General features: G+C 42.0%; 2 protein-coding genes across 3 annotated transcripts in view; both read right to left on the bottom strand.

Annotated features, from left to right (window-relative positions):
* Positions 1-7,250: 7,250 nt before the first annotated feature.
* Positions 7,251-17,663, bottom strand: PDCD7 (programmed cell death 7). The gene is made up of 5 exons (XM_029239785.1): positions 16,784-17,663; positions 14,698-14,836; positions 9,592-9,828; positions 9,233-9,320; positions 7,251-7,538 (listed from the first exon to the last, which is right to left on the bottom strand). Exons 1-5 carry the CDS (start codon positions 17,654-17,656, stop codon positions 7,415-7,417), a joined length of 1,461 nt encoding a protein of 486 aa, XP_029095618.1. The 5' UTR covers positions 17,657-17,663; the 3' UTR covers positions 7,251-7,414.
* A 5,059-nt stretch (positions 17,664-22,722) lies between these two features.
* Positions 22,723-25,945, bottom strand: part of CLPX (caseinolytic mitochondrial matrix peptidase chaperone subunit) — a 36,415-nt gene continuing 33,192 nt past the window's right edge. For both annotated transcript variants that reach the window (XM_029236620.1, XM_029236619.1), the window contains one exon: positions 22,723-24,439. In XM_029236620.1, coding sequence (XP_029092453.1) covers positions 24,349-24,439 — 91 coding nt within the window. In that variant the 3' untranslated portion in view covers positions 22,723-24,348. The remainder of the gene's footprint in view (positions 24,440-25,945) is intronic.

Consider the following 25,945-nt stretch of genomic DNA (forward strand, 5'->3'; position numbering starts at 1 on the left):
TAAATATTCTTGCCTTAAAAAACAAAGCAAAACTCATTCACATAATTCAATTTCATGACTGCCTATAATATACACTTAAATCTAGACTCCTGACCACAGTCTGGCATTTTGCAAATAATCAGGGCTTAGCAGGGAGCCCACACCAGGGAGTGGCTCCCTGGCTCAATACAATGTCATCCCTACCAGGATGGTGCAAAGCCCTGCTGTTCGGGGTCACTGGGGTCATCACCACACCCACATGAGAGCATCATGTGAGGAGGTAGAGTCGATAATCTGAGTGCAGAGAGGTCAAATGAGGCCAGATGGGCAAATCCTTTAATTCCCTCATTTCTACTCTCTGCCCTCTTTTGTCAGTGTCTTACTGTATGTAAGACTCAAAAGGCTTCTCCACCCCATGTTGGGAGATAATTTCCCATCATATTGGCATTGAGTCTTTATGCTACAGGATCAGACAGCTTTCAGTGTGATCAGTAAGTTATCTGCCCCATCAACCTGTTCCTACAGGAGACCTTTGAGTGTAGGGAGTTGTAGGGGATACATGAAAGTTAGGAAGTTTTGGCATTCTCAGATTTATTGTTCACATTTTCAGCTATCATTAGAATTTTTAGCTATGGGGAAGGACCACAGTTGTGCTGAGTCCCAAGTGTGAACTGCCTGTCCAATGAGCAAGTACAGGGCCACCCTCCTGCTTCCTTCCCTCTGCCCCAGCACCTGCAACCTAACAGATATTCTCTACTCAGCATTATACTTGCTTCTAGAGTAATTTAAGAGTTTGAGGATTCTGGAAACACCTCTTAATAGCAGCAAGGGCTACAGTGCAAGACGTGATCTAGTTAGAACATATTTTAAAATGACGGTCACATCTGCATCTGCTAAATACAAAATAAGAGGTACAGATCATTAAGTGATGATATTCTTCAGAGGGAGGAGAATATTCTAGTCCTTATGGGGGGTTGGGGAAACTTCAGGAAAGATGGGACTTGATCTGGACCCTGGAGGGTGGGAGAACAGCCTGTGAGCAGGGAAAAGGCTGGGTGGAGAGCATAACTCCAGGGAGAGAACAGCTTAAGCCAGGGAGCAGAGGCAGGGCAGAGTGAGGGGGAGACAAGCTGCTTGACTCAAGTATATCCTTTGTGCTGAGAAGCTGTCTGCAGTAAGATCGAAGGGGTAGATTGGGGTGGAGCTGGGGAGGGTGCTGAACTTCAGGCTGAGTACTAATCCCATTCAGTAGGCAGAGCAAGCCCTGAAGGGGTCTGAAGGGATGGGGTGAGGGTGGGACAATGGGGATATTAGGAAAGCCAGTCTATGCATGCTTCAACAAACTGCATAATCCAGGACCTTTCCATCAGCAGTCCATGGGTCTGTGCCCATATGGCCACATCTGAGCCTGGGGCAAGGGGCTGGGTAGGTGGGGATTGTAGTAATTGGTCTACATGGAGTCCCCACAATGACACTAGTATTATTTTTTAAAGGTGTCCACTATCCTCCCAAAATGACTTCATCCTTGCCCATAGCTTCAATAATCTAATACTCACACATTAAATTCTCCAGTTCTCTTCTAAGATCAGACTCACAACACAACTGCCCTTGAGGCATGTCCTCCAAGATGTCTCAAGGGTGCCTCAGACTCAACATACCCAAAGTGAACTCTGATCTTCCCCTCCCCCAAACTGCTCCTCCTCCTCCAGTATTCCTTGTCTCAAGGAACGTCTAAGGGGCACACAAGCTTGGGACTCACCCGATACTTTCTTCTCCTTCACTGCCACCCGTCTCAAATCCCTGCCAGGTTTTCTCTCCTAAATCTCTGGAATCTAGCCATTTCATTCTACCTCCACTGCTACCGTGGAAATCCAAGCCCCCATTATCTCTCACAAAGACAACTGATGTCCATGTATCCTCTCATGCCTTATGATTCTGTTCCACACACTGGGATGAAAATGATCATTTCAAAACAGCAAACTAAGCCATTTCCACTGTTTAAAAGCCTCCAGTGGTTCCCACCTACTCTCAGAGTAAAAGCAAACTCCTGACAAGGGATTCTAAAGCCTTACAGTGTCTGGCCCCTTCTCCTTCACTTGCTGTCTTACTCTAGCCATGATGGCCTTCAACTTGCCTTGGTCTCCTGGCCCCCCAGAGGGCCTTTGTGGATGCTGCTCCAGATACTTGCTATGCTCCTCTTTGTCTCTTCCCACTAGTTAATTCTTCAGAGCTCTGCTGAAACAGCATTTCCTCAAAAAAGCTTTCCCTGACCCCCGAACTTGAATCAATCCAACTAGTACATTGGTTTTCAAGACTTTTTTCTACTGTGCCCCACAGAATGAAATATATTTGACTTTGTGACCTAGCATATACATACATAAACTGAATGAATTCTTACCCTTACTATATGATACATAGATATTTTGTATTATTTCACCTAAAAGCATTACAAAACACTGTTTGAGGGAAAAAAAGGGTGGGAGGCCTAATCAATCTAATGGAACCGTAGCTCTCCTTCAAAGCACTTGGCACATTTTTTATGATTGTTGGATTAATATCTATCTCCCTCAAAACCTGCATTAGGGAGTATTTGGTATTTTGCTCACCATTAGAGCCCTTGTACTTATTAGCAAATTATCTGAGCCTCAACAGGCACTTAAAAAAATTTGAACAGTGAAAAATATAAATTTGTGACTAAGTACTTTTTCTTTGTAGTGCTTATCACAATTATAACTGACTTTAATTATCTGTATAATCATTAAGCTTCTCTACTCTAGACTAACTGCAGGAGGGCAGGAATCCTGTCTGTTTGCCCCCTTTTTATGTCTCCAGCATTTAACATTGTACCTGGAAAATGGTAAATAGAAATCATTTCCCAAGAACACTGTTCAAATCCTGGTAACCACATTCTGGCAAGAATGAGTTAATGAAGTTGGAAAATGTCTACTGCTCTGCATAGTTATCCACTCTAACACCAATTGCCTCAAAGACTTCAATCTTTGCTTCAGAGACTATGAAAAACCCAGTTTATTCCACAAAGCAAATGGAAACAAATTCTTCATGGATAGCCAGGTGTGGCAAGTCGGGATCTACTGATGGGTGCACTCAAAAGTAGAAAGTTAATTATGCGGGAACAGCTTATTTGTTATAAGCAATTTTTTAAAAAAACTTAGCTAGAAATGCTTGGAAATGTAATCTCTAGTTCCTAAATTCTACCACAGCTACTACTTCACAGCATTCACATTCCTTCTATATATATTATTCTTATTTGAATGGAACAAAACATACTTTGTACTTACCTTGTAATTCCCAGGATAGCTTCTCTGTGGACAAAACTTGTAGAAGTGAATTGCTACAACAGATGGTATAATCTCAGCTAAGCTTCTTGATACATCCTTGCACGAAAGTCACGTGGACATAGGAACATGAATGGTTTTGAAGTGATTAAGTTGGGTGGCTGTAGCAAATTCTTTGACGTCATAAACTCAGGCACTCCCGTTGAACACTCTTAGTATTTAACATACAACTAATCTCTTTCATTTTCCAATCTTCCCTGTATTTACCTAATTTCTTAAAAATAAACGCTTTTGTTAGAGTTTCTCACAAATCCAGGGTCTCCTGGAAATTTGTCAAGATAAACAAATTTCTTGCATATACGACATGATGAATCAACACATTTCTAGTTAGTCTTTGAAAGAGTTTAATTCTCTATTTTCATTAATTTATGTTCAATACATAGAGAATATAGGTATAGGTCAGGGATAGGAAATGTGCAAGATAAACTTGGAACAGAATACTGGGATTGAGTGGGAACTCAGGAGTGGAGTTAAAAGAGGCTCCCACTGGCCAAAGGTGAGGCAATCAATAAAAAAAGATAAAAACAATGGACTGAAAGACAAATACATTTAGATCTGAGTTCATAATGATACTTAAAAAAAAATTCACTGGTAACTTTTGGAGGATGCTATGGAACTACCTCATTATTTTGAAAACTAGTAAATAAAATCATGTATTTATTTTTTTGCCTTTCCTATACAAATTGTACCCCAGGGTAACCAAATAGTTGATGAGGGGATGTTTCTCCTTTTAGTATATTCCAGCTGATAATTAAAGAAAGAAGGGCATAATTAAACTATCACTATTTTGCAAATCCAAATGAGTGTGTCTAGGTCTTGAATGTCAATGGCTGCTAAGATCACAAAATAAGACAACCAATTAGTCCTCCTAAATGGAGTACACACCAGGTCTATGAAATACTCTTGCCAGAAAATCCCGATCTTAATGTCATCAAACCTTTAGATCAGAGTGGTCCAACAGAAACATGTGAACCACATGTGTAATTGTACATGGCAAATCAAACTCAATTTCAGTTCAAACTCAATTTCAAGTCCCCAATAACCATACATGGCTACCATATTAGACAGTACAGCTCTGTCTAATCATTATATTATAGGAATAGAGGAGCATGTAATCACAAGGATGCAGTTAGCAAAATCCAGACTGGGAACTCTTTAGGAAAAAAATGATCTGATTTCTTCAAGTAATAAACTGCAAGGGAGTGAAAGTGCAACAGTACATAGGAGGAAGGAAAGAGAGACCTATGGGTTATCAGAAACTTAAGAGACACATCAACCAACAACAATGCATAGATTGCATCCAGATCTTGATTTGGAACAAAGTGTAAAACACACATTTATGAGATAATTTAAACATTGACTGAATATTTGATGATACTAAGGAGTTATTCATTTCTTTAGGTGCAATAATAGCAGTGGTTAAATTTTTTAAATGTCTTAGAGCTACATAAACACCTATGAAGTAATATGGCATCTGAGATTTGCCTCAAAATAATCCAGTGTGATTGGTAGGGGTACAGATAAAACAAGTTTGGTCAAGAGTTGACCATTATTTGAAGCCAGATGATGAAAAAAATTATACCACTCTCTTTACTTTTTAATATTTGAAATTTTCCACAATTAAAAAGAAAAGACTGTAGGATAAGATTACAATGATACTGCCCATATTCTCAGAAGTACAATTCAGTAAAGACACTACTATAAGACTTTCTTGAGACGACCCTGGTGGTCCAGTGGGTAAGACTCCAAGCTCCCAGTGCAGGGGGCCCAGGTTCGATCCCTGATCAGGGAACTAGATCCCGCATGCCTGCCACCTGCCACGACTAAGAGTTTGCATGCCACAACTAAGAAGCCCGCATGCAGCAACTAAAAAGATCCCACACACCCCAACGAAGATCCTGCGTGTTGCAACTAAGACCCCCGGAGCAGCCAAAATAAGTAAATATATATTTTTTAAAAGTCTTTCTTTCTGAACGTATAAAGCAGGGGTCCCCAACACACCCCACACTCCACACCCCGCCCCCGGGCTGCACAGCAGGAGGTGAGCAGCGAGCAAGTGAGCGAGTGAGCAAAGCTTCATCTGCGGCTCCCCATCACTCGCATTACAGCCTGAACCATCCCCACCCCCACTCCCCTCCCCAACACTGGTCCCTAGAAAAACTGTCTTCCACGAAACCAGTCCCTGGTGCCAGAAAGGTTGGGGACAGCTGCCTTAAAGTACCAGTGGCTGCTGCCACCACCACTACACAGGGCATAAACTAGGAAAAACTTAACAAAAGACCAAACAAATAATAAAAATAATGCTCACTTTATTAAAACTTTGCAGAAGCTGAATGAGAAGGAAGAGGGAATGGTTTTTTCCACCTGAGGTTAAATGCTTTCTTTTCCTTGGGTTCTGCTGCCTGAGTTTTCCTGAGTCCCTGCTCCACACTCCCTAACCCCATCCATGCAGGTACCTTAGTGGCAAGGCTGTCTGGACACCAAACATACATTGTACAATTCATCTTTTATTTCTACTCTTCCTGCATCTCATCAGAAAATGGTGGAGATTTATAACAAAAGGGCACACAGGCCTACGGGGTTATGTGAGGCTAATCACATCAGATTCTGAGGTTTATGAGCTTAGAAACACTTTAGAGGCCCTCATACTCTGTTAACTCTGTAATGCATAACATATAAACAGTGCAAATGAAACAACAAAAAAGGGACAAATGTGTTAGCATCTTGTATCCAAGAGCTTCCAAGTACATGAAATCACTTCCAAAGTTGAGACGTCCTTTCCTGCTTATCCAGAGTTGGATACCGCCTAAAAAGTTTGGTGCTTGAGATTCACCTTCCGGTAGCAAATGCCTAGTTAATAAATTTGAACTTTGCAGTAAATGTCTTTCATCAATGTGAAAGAGTGTGTAGTGATTTGGGAGGCAACAAATTGGGGGCAAAGGCTCAAACTAAAAATGATATTTATTTAGCTTTTTGGAAATATAAATAACACAATAAATGGCAAAAAGGAAAACAAAATAAAACAAAAAACCTGACATGTTATATGACTGATCATCTCCAGGCACAACAGCATTTATTAATGAGTATAAAAAAATAAATTTTATTATTTTTATCTGCTTTTCCCCCCAGCTTAAATTACATGTATATTTTTGGAAGCTTGAGTTCCTAAGAAAATTCCACAATTTCCACTATACCAGCTCCCACAATGTGACTGAGTGAGGTTAATCAAGGTCCCACTCCCATAAGGAAATTAATTTTTATCCTTGCAGATTCTGAACAACCAGACCTCTAGGAACTTAAAAAGCAGGTGCTTTCATTAGGATCCTTCTAATATGGGGAAAATGCAGCCATCATCCATTAAAACACAATCCAGTTTGGGTACAGGTACTCTTCAGGCTTTCCAAGTTCTCCACCTGACTACCAGACAAGGCCACCAGCTTTTCTGGCAGCCCAGCCTCTCCAGCTGCACCAAAAGTGGGATTCACAAAACTGAAGATAAAGCATTTCTGACCTTTCTTCCTGGAAGTTAGGAGGCTCTCTGGGTAAGAAAGGTAAGGAGGTTTTGCATCAAGCTTGCTTTAACAAGGAGTACTGGGGAAGGGACTGCTAAATCTACCCAGTGCACACCTGTGTCAAGGGTATGAGTGTATAGCGTATACTTATCCATCACCACACAAGAAAGATAAGAGTAAACTTATAAATCAATCTGGACCAAGCCCCTCAAAACAGAGGCAAATTTCATGAACCAAGGCCACTGCCTGTCGTAAAAACCTCAGTTCACCTAGGTCCTTTCCTGAGGAACCATATTAATCTCCTGATTCAAGAGGCACCTTGGCAAAAAAAAAAAAAAAAAAAAAAAAAAAAAAAGGCACCAAAAAAAAAAAAAAAAAAAAAAAAAAAAAAAAAAGAGGCACCTTGGCCAGGACAGAGAACAGAAGGAAAACATAACTTCTGGGTAGGGCAATGCCACATGGAGTTTAGAGGTTGCGATTTATACTACAGTACAAGAAGATGGCAGCGTCACTAATACTTAGAGCTGGAAAGAGCCTTGGCCGGACGACACTCCTGGAGCATCTTTACTAATGCAGCTTAATGGCGGTTGCCCAGATGTCGTTGCTGGGGAGCGGGGGAAGAACCCATCCTTGGGGAACGGAGTTGCCTTTGGGATGATCAGATGGCACCAGGTACTGATCCCAATCATGCCTTAATGAGAACATTACAGAACAACTGTTTATTTTTGTTTCATTCCAAGCACTATGTTAGCAACTAAATATTCTATTACAGGACTTTGCTTTCAAATGACCGATATGAGTCCATTAAAGAACTTGATTTCTAGAAATTATGCAAAAGACTATTTCTTAAATGTACATATATGTAAGTGGGAAAAAACGCCAAATAACTTATATTTTATGGATAACCAAATAATGAATATACAGTCGATCCTCATTATTTGCAGATTCTGCATTTGCAAATTTGGCTATTCACTAAAATTTATTTGTAACCCACAAATCATTACTCATGGTGCTTCCCTGGTTACTTGCCAACATGCACAGAGCAGTGAAAAATCTGAGTCACCAAAAGGCATGTTCCCAACTGTGGTGGAACAAGGTGACACTCTGCCTTCTTGTTTTCAGCTCCCCTACTGTAAACAAGTATCCTTTCTGTAGTCTGTTTAGTACCACATTCTTCAAATTTTTGTGCTCTCTATTGGCATTTTGCTGTTTAAAATGGCTCCCGAGTACAGTGCTGGAGTGCTATAGCTAGCATTAGAAGGCTGTGATATGCCTCATGGAGAACACATGTATGTTAGATAAGCTACCTTCAGGCATGAGTTATAGTGCCATTAGCTATGAGTTCAATGTTGATGAATCAACAGTATGTATTAAATAAGGTGTCTTTAAAAAGAAAGACAAGGTTAGGTATTGATCAGTTGATGAAAATGTCGTGGCCAAAGGCTCACAGGAGCCTAGCTCTGTATTTCCTTCAGGAGCAGCAATTCAGTATTCTCTAATTCAGCATTTGCAGTTTTATAGAATATAGCTGCTGTAAATAACGAGAACCCACTGTAATATATTTAAAGGCTAAAACTTGTATATTAACCAGAAATACACTTTTCCCAGAACAGCGCTAAAGAGTACTGTTGGACCTTGGAAGGATCCTCAGAGAGCACTTAGTTCAGTGGTTTTTCAAATCAGGCTTTGAAGACACTTAGGCCCCAAGTAGATGCTTTGGGAAGTCTAGAAATAACAAAGTGCTTCCAGTCAATAACACATTTAAACTGCCTGTGGAACCCATTCATTCATTGTTATACAAACTGATTTTTCAAAAGATTACATTTGGGAGGGTACTACTGTTCACATTTGAAGGCCACAGTCTAGTCCATCATTTTCACCTTGTAGGTGAGGAAAGTGAGACTCAGAACTGAAAACTTTACCCAGCTCATTAGTAACTGCAGATTAAGGTGAGACTCCTTGTTCCTAGCTCTCTTGGCTTTGACCTGTAAAAACTCACAAGTCAGTGTGGGTCTTTGTTAACAGTCTCCACAGGTGAGTATACAGGGAGGGTTTCTTTTCCTTGGTCTGTTTAGTAGTAGAAGAGAATAAGGAAAAGGAAGTCAATGATTTAAGTCAACATAACAGCTATAGCATGGGATAATACAGAGGGCAAGTCACAACCTGAGTTTCAGTGTCTTCACCTGTTAAAATAGGGACATCTACTTCTCAAGAACTGATGAGGACTAAACAAGACGTGTGTGGCATGCTTCAAACTTGGAAACATTCTATAAACTCATAAGGAAAAAAAAAAAAGATATAGTAATAGACCTCAACAACATAAGCACTTTGTCAACTGCTTCTTGCTACCTAAGGGAAGGAAAACATGGAGAATGCCCTTCTGACCTTATCTGGATGAGTGCTGGCAGGGAGTGCTCAGCCTGGAGGTAATACTGCCGGAAAGGCTGCAAGAGGTGAGCAAGTGGGAACTCATCTGAAAAAGAAAAGGCACAATACCATGTCATCATGCTTCATATGTACAGCATATTTCTCAAGGCAAAGTGACTTAGTCTATGATTATACAATATGATCAAATGTGTTTCATCTTTACCCTTGATTTCCAGGATATAGTTTAGAATTCAAATCCTAAAGGATCCTTCCAATTTGTCGCCTACCACCTCTTAGCTTAGGTGGAGATCATCCATGAGGAAAAGAGCTGTCAATCTAGTATTTTTCTTTTCTCCACTGGTTACAGAGGAACTTACCTGGATCCCCAAATAACTTGGACTCAATTTCACGCTTCTGTAGTAAAAATTTCTCTTTTTCTTTCCTCTGTTTCTTCTCTAATTCTCTTTTCCTCTCTTCCTCTTGTTCTCCTTCCAACATAACTCTGAGGGCTCTCTCTTCAGCTTCATATAATTCAGAGCGTTTTTTAATGAGCTTTCTCAGTCGCTGAAGGTGATGCTCAAAGGTCTCATCTGCTGAGGCTGGAGGACAGACCCCTGGGCAAAGAGATGCAAATGACATTTTAGATACAACTTTTTCTTATCCCCAAATCCATGTTCTAATGAACAGACTCAAAGTCCTACTTACAGTATGAATTTGGTTACAGTTTACAAATTCCAACCAGCCTTCAAGTCTCAATTTGATCTTTTTGAGTCTTCAATTAATTTCACTCCTGACTTTCACTAACTCCTCTTTCTGTATCACACTACTTAACCTTTGATTTTGCTTATTTCTTAATGGTTTTGATCCTTCAGTTGGAGAATTCCTCTACTAAAGGGAGGAACTGTCTTTTACTTCTTCACTGTGAAATGCCTACAGCACAGACTCCTAGACCCAACTAATAAACAATTTTTCCTCTGACTGAGTCTGAACTTCTGAGAGCGCACACTTGGACAGTGAGGAAGAAATACACTTAACCAACCACAATAACCTCACAGTCTGCTGCTGAGGGCAGGGTGACCAAATGTTCCATTTGTCCAGTTTTAGCACTGAAAACCCAGTGTTCTGGGACAGATGTGATGGTTGGTCACCCTGATTTGGAGGTCTGACTCTTTTTTCCCTCAACCACGGCAGCTAAGTAGTTGCAGAATTCGCTCTCCTATCTTCATCTCCGAGGCTAACATTCCTTCAGATCATTTTGTCATGATTTCTTGGCTTGAACAAGTTTTCATCTACTCATTCCCACCTATGGAAACTCTACAACTCAAATCCATCTTCTACTAAGTTGCCAATTATTTTCCAAATACACACAAAATTCTTATGCACTGAGAAATGTAAGCTGTCACTTTGTTGTTTCATAGTAATTTCATGGTTTGTTTCATTTCTTTACCTAGACCAAGGATTGGCAAACCTTTTCCATAAGCGGCCAGACAGTGAATATTTTAGGCTTCTGGGTCATACAATCTCTGCTGCAAGTACTAAAATCTCTCAGTACAGCAAAAATACACAGACACGCCATCAGCCCCAAAGTGCCTCCAGACCCCTGAGAAGGTGTGGCATGCTCCCATCTCGGTGTGCTGGCCTGCACCACCCACGCTCATTCCCCTCAGCCTTTCATGGATCCCTCCTGACCACCATGACACACTCCCTCTGAAACGCCCCCCCCACCAATCCTCTTCCAGACCCCCTGCAACGACATGATCTAGGTTCCCTCCACCTCTACCATTACTTCTCTAGTTCCTGCAGCTCCTAGATACCAATGCTTTCTCCTTTATTCCCCTTTAGCCACCCATACCTTAGGACCTCACGCAGTCTTTGGACCTTGGCATGATCAGAAAAAAGTTTCCACCTCTGAAGTCTTAAACCCAATTATTCTCTTCTCTGACTTTCTACCCGAAACTGTCAGCTTCACTAAAACCTCCAATCTAATATATCAGATTTCACCAAAACGTGTGGTCGCCCATTAAGCAAAACCCCAATAGACCTGTGCTCTGTGCTCACCTGCCAACTGCAGACTCATTTGATTATGTGACCTAGTGCCAGTGTATAGTTACATCAGCTCAGCCCATAATGGCACCTCCCTACAGCCATACTCCCATGTGTCTCTGGTTGGCTCTCACTCATTCCTCACAACAATTATTTCAAACATTCACTTCCCTCCTAAAGCCTTACTTCTCTACTCTTAGCAAACCATCTAGCATTTTCCCTAGAGAAAAGAGGCTATCAGGCAGGAAATCCCTTAATTTTTTGCCGCTGACTTTACTCATCTGCATTACTGCCCATCCTTGCCCTCTTCGTTTTCATTTCAGTGGAAAATGGGTCCTTCTCCACTTAAGTTAATTCCTCCATCTGAATCTCCCTACTTCCTGCAGGACCTCAAGCCATTAACTATCCCTCCTGCTTCTCTTCACAGGCAAACTTTTAATAAGCTGGACTCACTGTCTGCTTTTATTATCTCCTCCTCTTTGATCTAGTCTAGTCTGGCTTCTACCCATACCACTCCACTGAAATGCACCCAGCACCAGTCACTAATAATCTGTTGGGTACTAATTCCCATGGATGTTTATTAATCTTTATATTACTTGATAATAATAATAATAAACACTTATACAGCATTTACTACATGCCAGGATTTTTTTTTTTTTTTTTTGCGGTACGCGGGCCTCTCACTGCTGTGGCCTCTCCTGTTGCGGAGCACAGGCTCCGGACGCGCAGGCTCAGCGGCCATGGCTCACGGGCCCAGCCGCTCCGCGGCATGTGGGATCTTCCCAGACCGGGGCACAAACCCATGTCCCCTGCATCGGCAGGCGGACTCTCAACCACTGCGCCACCAGGGAAGCCCGCCAGGACTGTTTTAAACACTTTATGCATGTTTACTAATTTAATCATTGCAACACCCCATGGATCGGTACCATCACTATTCCCTTCTTACAGGTGAGGAAAAACCAAGGCACAGAGAAGTTTAAGTAACCTGCCCAATATTATGCAATCTCTCTGAGCATTTGCCACTTTCCAGAAAAAGTAAGGGGTCTACACTTTCCTCCTATCTCTGACCTCTCTTGATCTCTTTTGTGGCCTCCTCCTTACCCATCTTGATTTTGACATTCCCTAGGATTTTGTCTTTGGGCCTCATCTCACACCACACAATCTCCTCAAGGTCATCCCTACTTACAGCAACATGCTGATAAACTCTTATCCAGGATGTACCACAGGCACCACAAACATAACAGGTCCCAAACTGAACTCATCGGCCCCAAGCCTGTTCCCCCTCTTGTTTTCCTGGTCAATTAGAATGGTATCATCACTCATTCAATAGATCAAGCTAGAACCTGAAAGTCATTTTTTTCCTTCAGCTCCCACATGCTGAGTTCCCCCAAGTTATTTACTTATATGTACACACACACACACACACACACACACTCTACTCACATCTCTTAAATCTGTTTACTTTTCTGCAGCTCACTATCTGACTCTTAATTCACACTCCCATATTATCCCTGCCCAGACTGCAACAGCCCTATCAGTCTCTCTTTTTTCCTCCCTCCTAGAAGCCCCAAACCTTTCTCTACTCTGCCAGCACTGATCTTTGTCATCTCTGCTTAAAATCTTCCAATGGTTCCACTCAGCTTTAAGCATAGGTGAGAAGTCTAGCCTAGCAAATAAGACACTTTGAGATGTGGCCCTGCTTACATAACCAGCTTCATTTTCTCAGCACAGTGAGAGAACTTAGAAAGTTGCTCTTTTTAAGTATCCAACAAAACCAGTTACTAGATACTAAATCGTTTTACATTCAAGTCAGTTAACTCCAGAGCCTGCTTATTTTAGATTTTAATTTCTCCTAAAATTTCTTCCTTCTTTCAGACCAAAGTGAGGCAGACTAATAGAAATTGTGTTGTACAATAAATTCACTTGGCGTAAGTTTACTGAACACTCAGCTCACGGAGGACATGAAGTAGGGGAATATGAAATAGTAGCCCTCAGGTTTTGCATTATTATAAGGAAGAGATAGAGGTAGACACAGTAGATGCAAACTCCCTCTGATTCATGAATGCTTTGTGGGGTCATCTGATTCTGAGACCTGAATCTGAATCAGCCAGTCTGGAGGCTGGCATGTAGAAGTTAATCATTTAGCTAGTGAATGAGCCTGACTGAATGCACATGTCCCAGTGACATTTTATTAAGGATCTGAGCTGCAGTTTTCAATTATATTTTAAACCACACAGGGCAGATCATTTGCTATTGTGGTACTTGCTAATTTGTGTACTCTCAAATATCCCTGGTGAATGTCAATGGCCTACAGCCTACCAAATAAGGCAGCATGTTGTTCAAGCCAGGTGCAAATGAGAAGGAGCAGTAGGTCACCTCAGCCCAGATCGGGGAAGGATGGAATTTACTGTATTTACTTTTGAAGGATAGTGAGAGCTAAAAATGGCAAAGATGGTACTGAAGGCCCTCCAGACAAACAGACTGGCAAGAGCAAGGATCCAGGCAGGCAGGAAAGCACAACTGGGGAACTTCTAGAAAACCAGTGCTCCCTCTAGAGGCAAGAGGAGACCACTGAGGTTCTCTGGGTCCAAAAGTGACCTGCAGGTAAGCCAGGGACACCCATGCAGTCTGCGGGGCACTCCCTGCCCCGTCCAACCATTCACACCTCTACAAATATCAATGTTTCAGGTTTGAAATGTATATGAAGGAGCATGCTAAGTTTTCGACACCTTCTGAAGCACCAAGTAAAGATAGAATAGCTTTCACCTTGGTATATGGGCTTGACCAGCCACGCCAACCTCACTCAGAAAAGTGTGGCCAGGAATGCCTGGGATGGCAATGAGTCAAGAGGAAGACAGTGCAGGACTTCCCTGGTGGCACATTGGTTAAGAATCCGCCTGCCAATGCAGGGGCCATGGGTTCGATCCCTGGTCCAGGAAGATCCCACATGCCTCAGAGCAACTAAGCCCGTGCGCCACAACTACTGAGCCTGCGAGCCACAACTACTGAGCCTGCGAGCCACAACTACTGAGCCCACGTGCCACAATTACTGAAGCCTGTGAGCCTAGAGCCGGTGCTCTGCCACAATAGAAGCCACTGCAATGGGAAGTCCATGCACCGCAACAAAGAGTAGCCCCGCTCACCACAACTAGAGAAAGCCCATGTGCAAGTAACACAGCCAAAAATAAATAAATAAATATTTTTTAAAAAGTAAAAAAAAGAGGAAGACAGTTCGGTGGGTTCCCACATCCTTTTCAATCTTGGCTACCAGGGATAAATATCTCCTGAGGCTTTCTACTTCCAAAGTTCTGAGGTACTGCTGATAAGCTTAGTTACCCTACTTGGTGAAAATAATGAAGTATCAAGCATTTTTCCTTCAACAATTTTGGGGAGGAGGGGGCTAGGGTAAAGAATGGAAAGAAATGCAAAGCCATGGTTACCTTTCCTTGCTGCAGCCTCTTTCCTGAGTTTCCTCAATTTCTCCAAGGCCCGAAGAATGTCCACCATTCTTTTGGTGTCTGCTTGTTTTTTCCTCACTTCAGATAGGACACCATCAGCAGCAGCTTTAAGTTCCTGCTCCTGGATGAGAAAGAGAGCCCATGAGACCCAGTATGGAACCTTATGAGTAACAACCTTACAGCAGAGAAAATCTGCCTGGCCGTGAGATTTCAGAGGATCAGACAGTCCCAAGGTTAAGAAAGACTCTACTGGATCTACATCCCAATTTCCTGAGCCATGCACAACTCCTCTCTACATTGGTCCAGCCAAGGGATTATCTTCTCTGCAGCTTCCATGTGGGCTCTTGCCTTTGTTTCTTCCTCAGAGTTTCTCAAAGTGTGGTTCAAGGAACATCTGCCTCCAACTTACCTTGTTAAGTTGGGGCTCTCTTATTAAAAATGCAGACTCCTGGATCCAAAGACTAGCAGGGAAGATAAAGAATGGAGTTGGAAAGGCCTAGGACTCTACAATGTTCTCAGTGATAACCTAACCACGGTTTGTGCCCTGATGCTCTAAAGTCTCAAGGATCTCTTTGATATGACAGTCTTTTAAACATCTGAAGACCCAATCTTACTCTTAAGTTGGTTCACATGTAAGCTAAATAACCCTGGTTCCTCAAGTCACTACTCACAGGACTCTGTCTCCAGTACCCTCACAGTGCGTGGTAGGGAGGATCCTTTTGCCTAAAAGTTCTCTTTCCCATCTGTCAAATAAGCACTATAGTTTCACCATTACAGACACACCATGCTGTTTCACTCTTTTGTTTCTGGAACTGCACATGTTGCTTTCACTTAGCTTTGACATTTCCTACAAGACTCAGCTGAGATGTCACCATATCATCTGGGAAGCCTTCCTTGATACCTTCCCCCAGTGGATTAGATATTCCTTCTCTGGGCTTTTATAGCACCTACAGTTGAAATCCTAACACACACCATGCTATACAGACATGATCCCCCATGGTGCTCTAAGCCCCTCAAGGACAAGCACTATGTCTTATTCACCCCTACTTCCAGCACTCAGCAGTGGGCCTGCCATAATGGGCCCACATTAAATGTCTGGTGAACTGACTCATATTCCCTTAGGTTAAGGCATTGCCTCCAAGTACTCTCCTTTAAAGCGCTGATATATTCCTGGAGGTGTGAAGACAAAGCTTGCCATCAATATACTTTAGAGGGGAGTTGGATCAGACTCCAGGGCTGTAGCAGACACAAGGAGGACACAAGCCTGTACCCGCTGGTTGTGGAGAGTGGAGGGAGAGGGGAAGTCCCTAGAGGCATTCAAAAGTAATGAGAATGCCTTAACTATTTGACTGATTTCCAGTTTCACCCTGGCTCTCTACTTAAGTTAAAACTTGAGATCAGTAGGCTTTGGAATCGAGCAATCTGGGCTCAAATCAGGAGTGAAACTGCCACAAACCGGTTGTGTGACTGTTGGCAAGTTAACCTCTCTATGCCTCAATTTCCTAATCTGTAAAATTGGGATAATACTGCCTACCTCTCAGACTGTTACAAGGTTTTGAGTAAGTGCTCAAAAATACCATCGTTGAACTTGGGATATTGTTGAACTTGTAAATAAAGGAATCCTGGGAAAATCATCACTAGTGCCCCATCAGCCAATTAGGGTATATGTTCCTTGAGAAAAGGCCCCAAGTTCTCTTTTTTTGTATTCTTAAAATCACCTAGAGCAGGACAAGACGCAAGGACCCAGATTCTTGTTCGTCGTGAATGTTACTAAGTGGACAGAACGCTGGAGCAGAAAACAAATCTGTCATCCCTGCAAAACCACTATGCAATCCTATACTTTGTATTTATGGGGCTTTGCAGCGCACCTAGAGCATTTGTGTTATGTACTGTACACCATTAACACGCAACCAATACGGAAATATGAGGTCGGAAAGGCAAACTATCTCTTTATTTTACGGATGAGGAAAAAGAGGCTTAGCCCTGAGGAATGACAGTGCAAAGCCTCAAGCCCCATCGGGTGTCAAACACCACTACCCCTGCTCCCGTGTGCATCCGCTGCTCTTACCCGCTTCTTCTCCTCCACCTCCTGCACGCACTTGACCCTCCAGCGGTCAATCTCCTGCTCGCGCTCCGCTGCCCGCGTGGCCTCCGCCTCCAGCTCGGCCTCGCGTTCCCGGGCCCTCTCGCGAAGCCGCAGCCGGCGGCGCCGGACCCTCTCCAGCCTGCGCCGCGCCTCGCCCACATAGGCTGCCTGGGTCAGGAGCTGAAGTCGCTCGGCCAGCTCGGCGCGCAGCGGCTGTGCCTCCGCATGCAGCTGTGCCCAGGCCACACCGTCAGCCTCGGCCTCGCGCAGCGCATGGCCCAGGTCGCGCAGCCGCCGCACCAGGCGCAGGGACCCGCGCAACCGAGCCCGCACCTCGCCCAGGTTGGGGCCGGCGGGCGCGCGCGGGGGCACCGGGCAGCCGGCCCGCCGCGGGGTTCCGAACACCGCCTCTAGCCACTGCCGGTCGCGCAGGCGCTGCAGGGCCGCGTCCCCAAGCACGTCGGACGGCGGCGGTGCTTCAGGCCAGCGCGGGCTCCAGGGCGGCCCCGGGCCTGGAGGCGGCGGCCGCGGGCGCTCACCGGCGTCGTTCCCTAGGAAGGGCCGGCACTGGGGCGGCGGGGGAGGGAGCGGCGGTGGCGGCACCTGGTAGAAGGAGCCGCCGCCGCCGCCCCCGCCCCCGCGGGAGGCTTCCCCGGGGGCCCGGGGCTGCAGAGCCAGCGGGGGCTGGAGAAAGGGGGCGGAGGCCCCCGGAAAGGGACCAGGCCGCTGGGGAAGAGGCGGTGGGAAAGCCGGAGAGGGTAGCGGCGGTGGCGGACAGCCGAAGGGAGCGGGAGCCGCTGGCTGCGGGAGCGGCGGGCCCGGGCGACCCGGGGTGAAGAAGGGTGGCAGAGCCATGGCCACCACGGAGGGATTCTGAGAAGTGACAGGAATCTGAGTGGTTCTCAGCGAAAGTGTCTTCCGGGAGGAAGTGACGTATACCGCGCGCGACATAAGTGTGACGCATCCGACCCAGGGAGCCCGGCGCATGGATGGGTGTTCATTCAACCCTTCAATTCAAAAATACTGTCCTTACTGAGCATTCTAGGTGAGGAGCTAGCCCCTTTGCAGTGCGACTAACAGATACAGTTCCTCTCCTCGTAGAACTACCTATCTAGTAAAGAAAACACATTAATCAAGTAATCCTGCAGTCACATGCAAAAGGGCAGCGGCGAATGTAAGTACTACCAAAGAGGAAAAAAGGGCAAGAAGAGCTTATAGGAAAATTAAATTTAAAGAGGTTGGGGAAGGTTGTCCTAAGGCTTTGAGACTCCATCTAAGGTCTGAAGGGTAATTATGAGTTAAATCGTAGAAATAGAAGAGAAAGAAGAGAGGGACGCACAGTCCAAATGGGAACAGCATTTACAAAAGCCCCCTAGTAGACTAGGAGTAGGTCTGGTGCGGGAACTGAAAGAATGCCAGTGTGGATGGAGCACAGAAAGCCTGAAGGGAGCCTGGTGATCCTGGGAGGTGGACAAGATCGTAGCGTCCAGGATTTCATATCTTAAGAACAGTGGGAAACCACTGGAGGGTTTTAAGCAGGAGGGACAGGGAAGGCCATTCACTCCACATGATTAGATTTTTAAAATTAAACTCTGAGATAATTGTAGCTTCATATGCAGTTGTAATAAATAGTACCGCAAAATTCCGCGTACTTTTTACTCAGTTTCTCTTGCAAAACTGTATTACAATATCACAACCGGGATGTTGACATTGATGGTCAAGATACAGAACATTTCCATACTACCAGGATCCCTCATTTGCCCCTTTATAGCCATACCCACTTCCCTTCCTTAACCTCTGGCAACCACTAATCCTCCATTTCTATAACTGTTGTCCTTTCTAGAATGTTATATAAATGGAATCATACAGTACATAACCTTTTGGGATTTACTCTTCTCACTCAGCCTAATCCTCTAGAGATACATCCAGGTTCTTGCATCAGTGTTCCTTTTTTTTTTTTTTTTTTTTGCGGTACGCGGCCTCTCACTGTTGTGGCCTTTCCCGCTGCGGAGCACAGGCTCCGGACGCGCAGGCTTAGCGGCCATGGCTCACGGGCCCAGCCGCTCCGCGGCATGTGGGATCCTCCCGGACCGGGGCACGAACCCGTATCCCCTGCATCGGCAGGCGGACTCTCAACCACTGCGCCACCAGGGAAGCCCCCAATGTTCCTTTTTATTGCAATAAAGGTGTGCAAAAAAAATGTGTGGATAAAACGAAACCACACTTTGTGTAATCATTCACCTGCTGAAGGATATTTGGGTTCTTTCCATTTGGGGGCTATCATGAATAAAGCTACTATAAACATTTGTATACAGGTATTATGTGAACACAAACCATCATTTCTCTGGAGTAAATGCCCAGGAGTGCAATTGCTAGGTCATACACCAGTTACATGTTTAGTTTTTAAAGAAACTGCCACATTGTTTTCCTAAGTGGCTGTACCATTTTATAGTCCCACCAGCGATATATGAATCATCCATTTTGCCTGCACTCTCATCAGCATTTTGTGTATTTACTATTTTTTATTTTAGACAACCTGATAGATATGTGGTGATATTTCATTGTGGTTTTAATTTGCACTTCTTTAATGGCTAATTATGTTGAATATCTTTTCATATGCTTATCTGCCATCTGTATACCCTCTTCACTGAAATGTCTGATTATGTCTTTTGCCCATTTTCTAACTGGATTTTTTGGTTTTTTTACTGCTGAAATTTGAGTTTGTATTCTAGATATTAGTCCACTGTATGTGGTTTGCAAATATTTTTCCCCCACTTTATAGCTTGTCCTTTCATCCTAACATGTTTGTTTTTTCAGAGCAAAAGTTCTTAATTTTGATGAAGTCCAACTTAGCAGTTTTTCCTCTTATGGATCATGATTTTGGAGTCAAGTCTAAGAACTCTTAGCCCTAGATCCTGAAAACTTTTCTCCTGTGCTTTTTCTGAAAGTTTTCTAGGTTTACATTTAAGTCTGTGATCCATTTTGAGTTGATTTCTGTATAAGGTATTGAGACTTAGTTTGAGCCCCCACTCCCGCCCCACCCCTTTGGATGTCCAATTGCTCCAGTATCACATGATGAGAGCTTTACTTTTCAAAGCTGTAAAGTGATGGATGATCCCTTGGGTAAGAGTCCAGCTCTGTACCATGAGAAGAACCAACATGAGCCTGACCTCACTTCCCAAGGGACCACTAATATTTCTCAGAAACTTTGTAATATTCTACATATTTATTTGTATTTTATGTATTCAGTAATTAGGTAATACTGTACATAATATTTAAAGGCTTCAGTTTTTATCTTAAAATTTATTAGGTAAGGTATGGATATACCTTTTTATTTTCTAGATGTATACTGTTATCAATACCATTTATTAAATATTCTTTTCCTAATTTGAAATATCACCTTTTCCAATACTAAATTCCCATATATATTTGGGATCTATTTCTGTACATTCTTTTCCATTGGTCTGTTCATGCACTGGTACACACTTAAATATTTAAAGGTTTATAATATATATATATATATATTTTTATATTTTTTTTTTTGTTTTTTTTTGCGGTACGCGGCCTCTCACTGTTGTGGCCTCTCCCGTTGTGGAGCACAGGCTCCGGACGCGCAGGCTCTGCGGCCATGGCTCACGGGCCCAGCCGCTCCGCGGCATGTGGGATCTTCCCGGACCGGGGCATGAACCCGTGTCCCCTGCATCGGCAGGCAGACTCTCAACCACTGCGCCACCAGGGAAGCCCGGTTTATAATATTTTAAAAATAGAAGATGCAGTCCTTCCTCATGCTTCAGTTGTTGCTTAGGTGGAGAGGCTCTAGAACCAGTCTACCTGGGGTTAAATCCTGGCTGTTACTTACTAGTTGTGTGACCTTGGGAAAGCTACCTAAACACTCTGGGCTTAAGTTTCTTCATCTAGAAGGGTTGATAAGAGTGTGTACCTCATAGAGTTGTTGCATTAAATGAACAGAGTGACACAGAGTAAGCACTATGAGTGTGCATTATCATTTTGCTTGTTCACCATTCTTATTTTTTTGTGTGAACTTTAGAATCCATTTGCCTAGTTTCATTTTAAAACTTACTGGCATTTTATTGGAATATTAAATTTATAAATTAACATAGGGATAACAGACATCTTTATAATATTGTTTTCCCATTGAGGAACATGGGATACCACTTTTCATCAGATTTGCAAAAATACCTACCCATCCACTCTTCCACTTACATTGCTATCATCTTAGTCCAATCCATCATCTTCTAGTAGGCTTATTATAATAGCCCCAAGTGCCCCTGATTTACTCCTTGGTCCTCTGTAGTGTGTTCTCTTATACCACAACCAGAGTGGTCTTTTAAAACTTACATCTGATTATGTCATTTCTCCATGTAAAACCTTCTGGCAACTTCTCATCTCACTCAGAATCAAAGCCTGGAAGGGAACTGGAAACAGCAAGATCAACTTGTAGTTTACTGTGGAGGGGATGTGGGTTCAAGAGAGTTATGTTTTGTATGTTGATAAGAATTTATCTGATTGATATATACACACTACTATATGTAAAACAGAAAACTAATAAGGACCTACTGTATAGCACAGGGAACTCTACTCAATACTCTATAATGGCCTATATGGGAAAAGAATCTAAAAAAGAGTGGATATATTTATAACTGATTCACTTTGCTGTACACCTGAAACTAGCACAACATTGTAAATCAACTATATTCCAGTTAAAAAAAAAAATTGATCCAAAAGATGGTAGGAGATAAAGGGCAAGTGCTGGAGAAATGTCCACAAGTAGGCCTCTAGTCATGTTTCCCTCCATTTATCTCAGCACCTTCCCTTCCCAACAATCTAAAACACATATCTAGTGATGTCCAGTTCTCATGCTTAAAACCCTTTTAATAGCTCTCCACTACTTTCTGCATAAAATTACAACTTAATCTGGCATACAAGATATTCTATAATTTTTAAAAAATGTACACAGCACCAAATATATGAAGCACCATGTAAGTGCTGGTTATAGTTAACGAAACAGGCATGATCTTCATGCTAGTGGACTTGACGGTGTAGTTGGAAAGACAAGTGAAAAATAAGCTTGGGGGTTTGCTATAGAACAGGAAATACTAGGCATTGTTTAGATGCTTCTGGGAATGTTTCAGAAGGAAGGAGACCAATAATGTAGTAGAGATACTAACAAAAGAACCGGAGGCCTTAAGAAATTAGAGGGGATGATGGGATCCCCTCATAATAACATGGAGTGACTGAGTTTTGATAAAAGGAATCCTTCAGCTGTAACTGGAGAGAAAGGTTGGGTGCTGAAGCAGATACATTTATAGATTTGATGGTGGGAAGATGAGTTCCATCTTTTGATGGTTTCTCAATGAAAGGCAAAGTCTTCAGTAAGATGGAGAAGGGAGAAAATACATTAAATCGTCTTCTCAGAGTAGTAACATGAAGTTGTACTGGTTGCCTATTTCTCAACTTCTAAATCTCCCTAGTTGTTTCACATTTCTGAGACTTTGATTTACTTTTCATTATTCCTTTCTGGAAAATTCCTACTTGTTCTTCCAGATCCATCTGGGCTATCACCTTTTGTGCCACACCTGGTACCTACATCACTTCCATTATTATAATGCACTGATGTTTGTATTTGCTTCCCCTACTAGACTAGTAAACTTCTTGGAAAGCTTGGTCTGTATTCCTAGTGTGGGGCCCATGCAGGATATTTAAGTAAGGATTTTCAATCAATGTTTAACATAAACAGACTTTTTGTCTGTGGAATCTACAACTAGGAGAATTTATTAGAGGAATATGAATTTGTCAGGATTAACAGTCTCTAGAATAAAGCCACTCATGATATCTGTGTCCTTTTAAAAATGGCACTGCATTATGGACACACCACAACAATGGCTTTCATTTAATCCTTTTGTTTTATTCAAATGCCAAAACAAGTTTCAAGATACAAATCGTAGTTATACTCAGTTGTGTTTAATTTAAAAACATCAATTATGCTTTAACTTTCAAAACCACATGTAAGTTGTTGTGACTAAAATGTCTCCCAGTGCATTTCTGGAGGACTGCCTTTAATATATTTAGTAGCTACTCCAATTTTCACTCTACAAAAAGGAAAATGATGAGGCTGTAAGAAAAAGATAAAGAACAGTTATAATATGAAAGACTTCCTGAGAAGAACTTCAACCATTACTAGGGAGACCAAGAAAGATACCAGTTTCTGTTCTATACTCTAGCAACCAGGCTTAAACACTTTGCAAAAGTGCATTTCTGGTCCTACCCCAGCCATAAATAGATATCTAACATCTCTTATTACATCACAGAAAACCCAATTGCATCAACAAGATGTAGAATTTGTTAATAGCTTAGGGTTCTTTTCCTAAGAAAATGGGGGCGGGGGCAGTAAGAGGAAAACTCACGAGTTTATAAACTAAAAACTGAAAACAAATGTTTAAAGGTACTCTGATTTAAACAATTTCAAACGAGGCTGAACTGAAGGAACAGTATAGGAACTTCTATCAATATAGTGGGAAAGAAAAAAGTTTAAAAGGTACCCAAATATTTTAATATTTATGGAATCAAATGAAATAATTTTCACTGTTAAATCCCCCAAATTTCCCCCACTGTTTAGTTTTCTTATATAATGAAAGTTAATAACTTATATTTTAGTATGAACACATTCCCTTCTGCTGATAGCACAGATTTTCTTTAATATTCTATGAAGCCAAAGAATTAGACAAATATCCAGCACCAGAAAACAACAAAAAACTAAGTACTTTAGGTAAATGTATTAGGATATTTTATTTAGCTCAGCACATGGCTGTAATACTACTTTTAGAATTAGATGTAGTCTTTTCCTGAAGATTTAAGGCAGACTTCAATTCCATCTGCTCACTCATGGTACTAAAATGGACCAAAGATGGCAAATAAATCAGACAAGTCAGCAAGAGAATGGCCTTTTTTTATAGTCCAATGGGGAAGTTTAGTGTCATTGCTTAGTGGATAAGACTAAGAATACAGCTAAACAAATCATCAAAATAAGGTTCTTCAGGGTACTTTCTCCATGAAATCTTTAACTACTTGGAAACTACCTGTTCCAATTTTTAAGATGAAAAAAATTCTAATATTTTCAGGAAACAAACATGGGTAGAAAAGGCTAAACTAAAGAATGGCATCCCAATCTTCAATTTTAAAGAATTTATTTTCCCATTTATAGTTACATTATTGTAAAATCCACAGTTATTGCAACACCTGCATTGCTTAAAAGAACTCCTAAGAATTTTTTTAAAGCGTATTTTTTAAAAACCAAACCAAAATAATGTACATTTTGTCTCTGAACACTGTGTCATTGAAGTCCATGTAATAATGTCAGTCTGTATAAATCAATGTGATGTTACATTATATACATGATCTGATTTTTATCCTAAAAGCTGACCATGTATGATATCCAAGATAGATCCAATGCTTTTAATGTCAGACTGTAGAGACAGTTACGATCCTAAACAAAAGAAGGAAAACTTTATATACAGAAGTCTGACAGTTTAGCTGTTTGCAGCATCTGCTTGACGAGGCCATCCTTCTTCTTCAACTCCGGAGTCATACTCCTCTTCAGAGGATTCTTTCGTTGGAGCCCTATAATGAAAAGCCATCAGTGTTTTTTGTTTTTTTAAATAAGAATTAGGGGTAAACACAACTTCTCAAAAAAATGAATAATAAAAAATTAATCCACTTAGCTAGAAATGACACACAAAGAAGGAAAATATTAAAAGCACTTCTAATACTAAGATTGCTTAATGGTAAAATATGGGAAACATTTAGAGCACACAACCAAAAACTACAAGTAGTTTTCCCAAACAAATTTTTTACTGAAATAAATCAACAACAAGGCTTCAACCGTGAAGGCCTTTCCTCCAGCAAAAAAGTAGAATCTATTAACGAAAATGCTTGACATTTAGCATGTCAATGGTAAAGAAGTGGAAAGCTTCTGATCAAACCAATATGACTCAAATTAGTCAAAATTATGATCAGACCACCACAATTCCTTTATATATTAATATTAAACAATAAAAATGAGAATTATATCTCTTTGAATAAGTAAAGGTTGTTCAAAACCAATCAACTGCCTTGTAAGTTACCTTAGAAGATAAGCATAAAACATAACATATGTTGTGACAGAAATCTTATTTTTATGTAGGTAACATTAATGTCAAACACTGTTTAATAAATATTTATTGAATAGATCGGGGTCAGTAAACTACAGCCTGCAGGCCAAATAAAGCCCATCATTTGTTTTGTAAATATTTATCTGAACACAGACATGCTCATTCATTTATGGACTGTAGCTCTAGTGCTATGAGGGCAGAGTAGCTGCAATACAGATTGTATGGCCCTGAAGTATTAATCTAGCCCTGTACAAGACAGTTTACTGACCCCTAGAATAGTTAAATAAAGCAGTGAAAGATATGTCAAATTTGTCAACTGATAAGATACAACTAAGAGAAAAATTATGTCGTCAAAGTTTTGGTCTTATGTGGGTCTTCCCTGGTGGTCCAGTGCTTAAGAATCCACTTTCCAATGCAGGGACACGGGTTCAATCCCTGGTCTGGGAACTAAGATTCCACATGCCGCGGGGCAACTAAACCTGTGCTCCGCAACTACTGAGCCCACACACTGCAACTACTGAGGCTGTGTGCCACAACTAGAGAGCCAGAGCCCACGGGACCACAACTAGAGAGAGGCCTGTGCGCCACAATGAAGAGCCCTTGCACCACAATGAAAGATCCCACATGCCGCAACAAAGATCCCTCATGCCACAACTAAGACCCGACACGGCCAAGTAAATAAATATTTTTTTAAAGTTTTGGTCTTATGAAAGACATGAAACAAGTAATTCATAAATTACAGAATTAGCAGCAAAGTTCATTTAAGTCTTTTCATTTGGATTACTTTTATATCTTTTTTGATACTTCTTCCTTTAGGAGAAAAAAGTGGAGACTAATTTTTTTTTTAATATTTATTTATTTGGTTGCACCAGGTCTTAGTTGCGGTAGGTGGGCTCCTTGGTTGTGGCATGCGAACTCTTAGTTGCAGCATGCACGTGGGATCTAGTTCCCTGACCAGGGATCTAACCCGGGCCCC

Source organism: Monodon monoceros, unplaced genomic scaffold (assembly GCF_005190385.1).
Source record: "Monodon monoceros isolate NGI ecotype Baffin Bay Population unplaced genomic scaffold, NGI_Narwhal_1 Super_Scaffold_21, whole genome shotgun sequence".
NCBI classification, from domain to species: Eukaryota; Metazoa; Chordata; class Mammalia; order Artiodactyla; family Monodontidae; genus Monodon; species Monodon monoceros.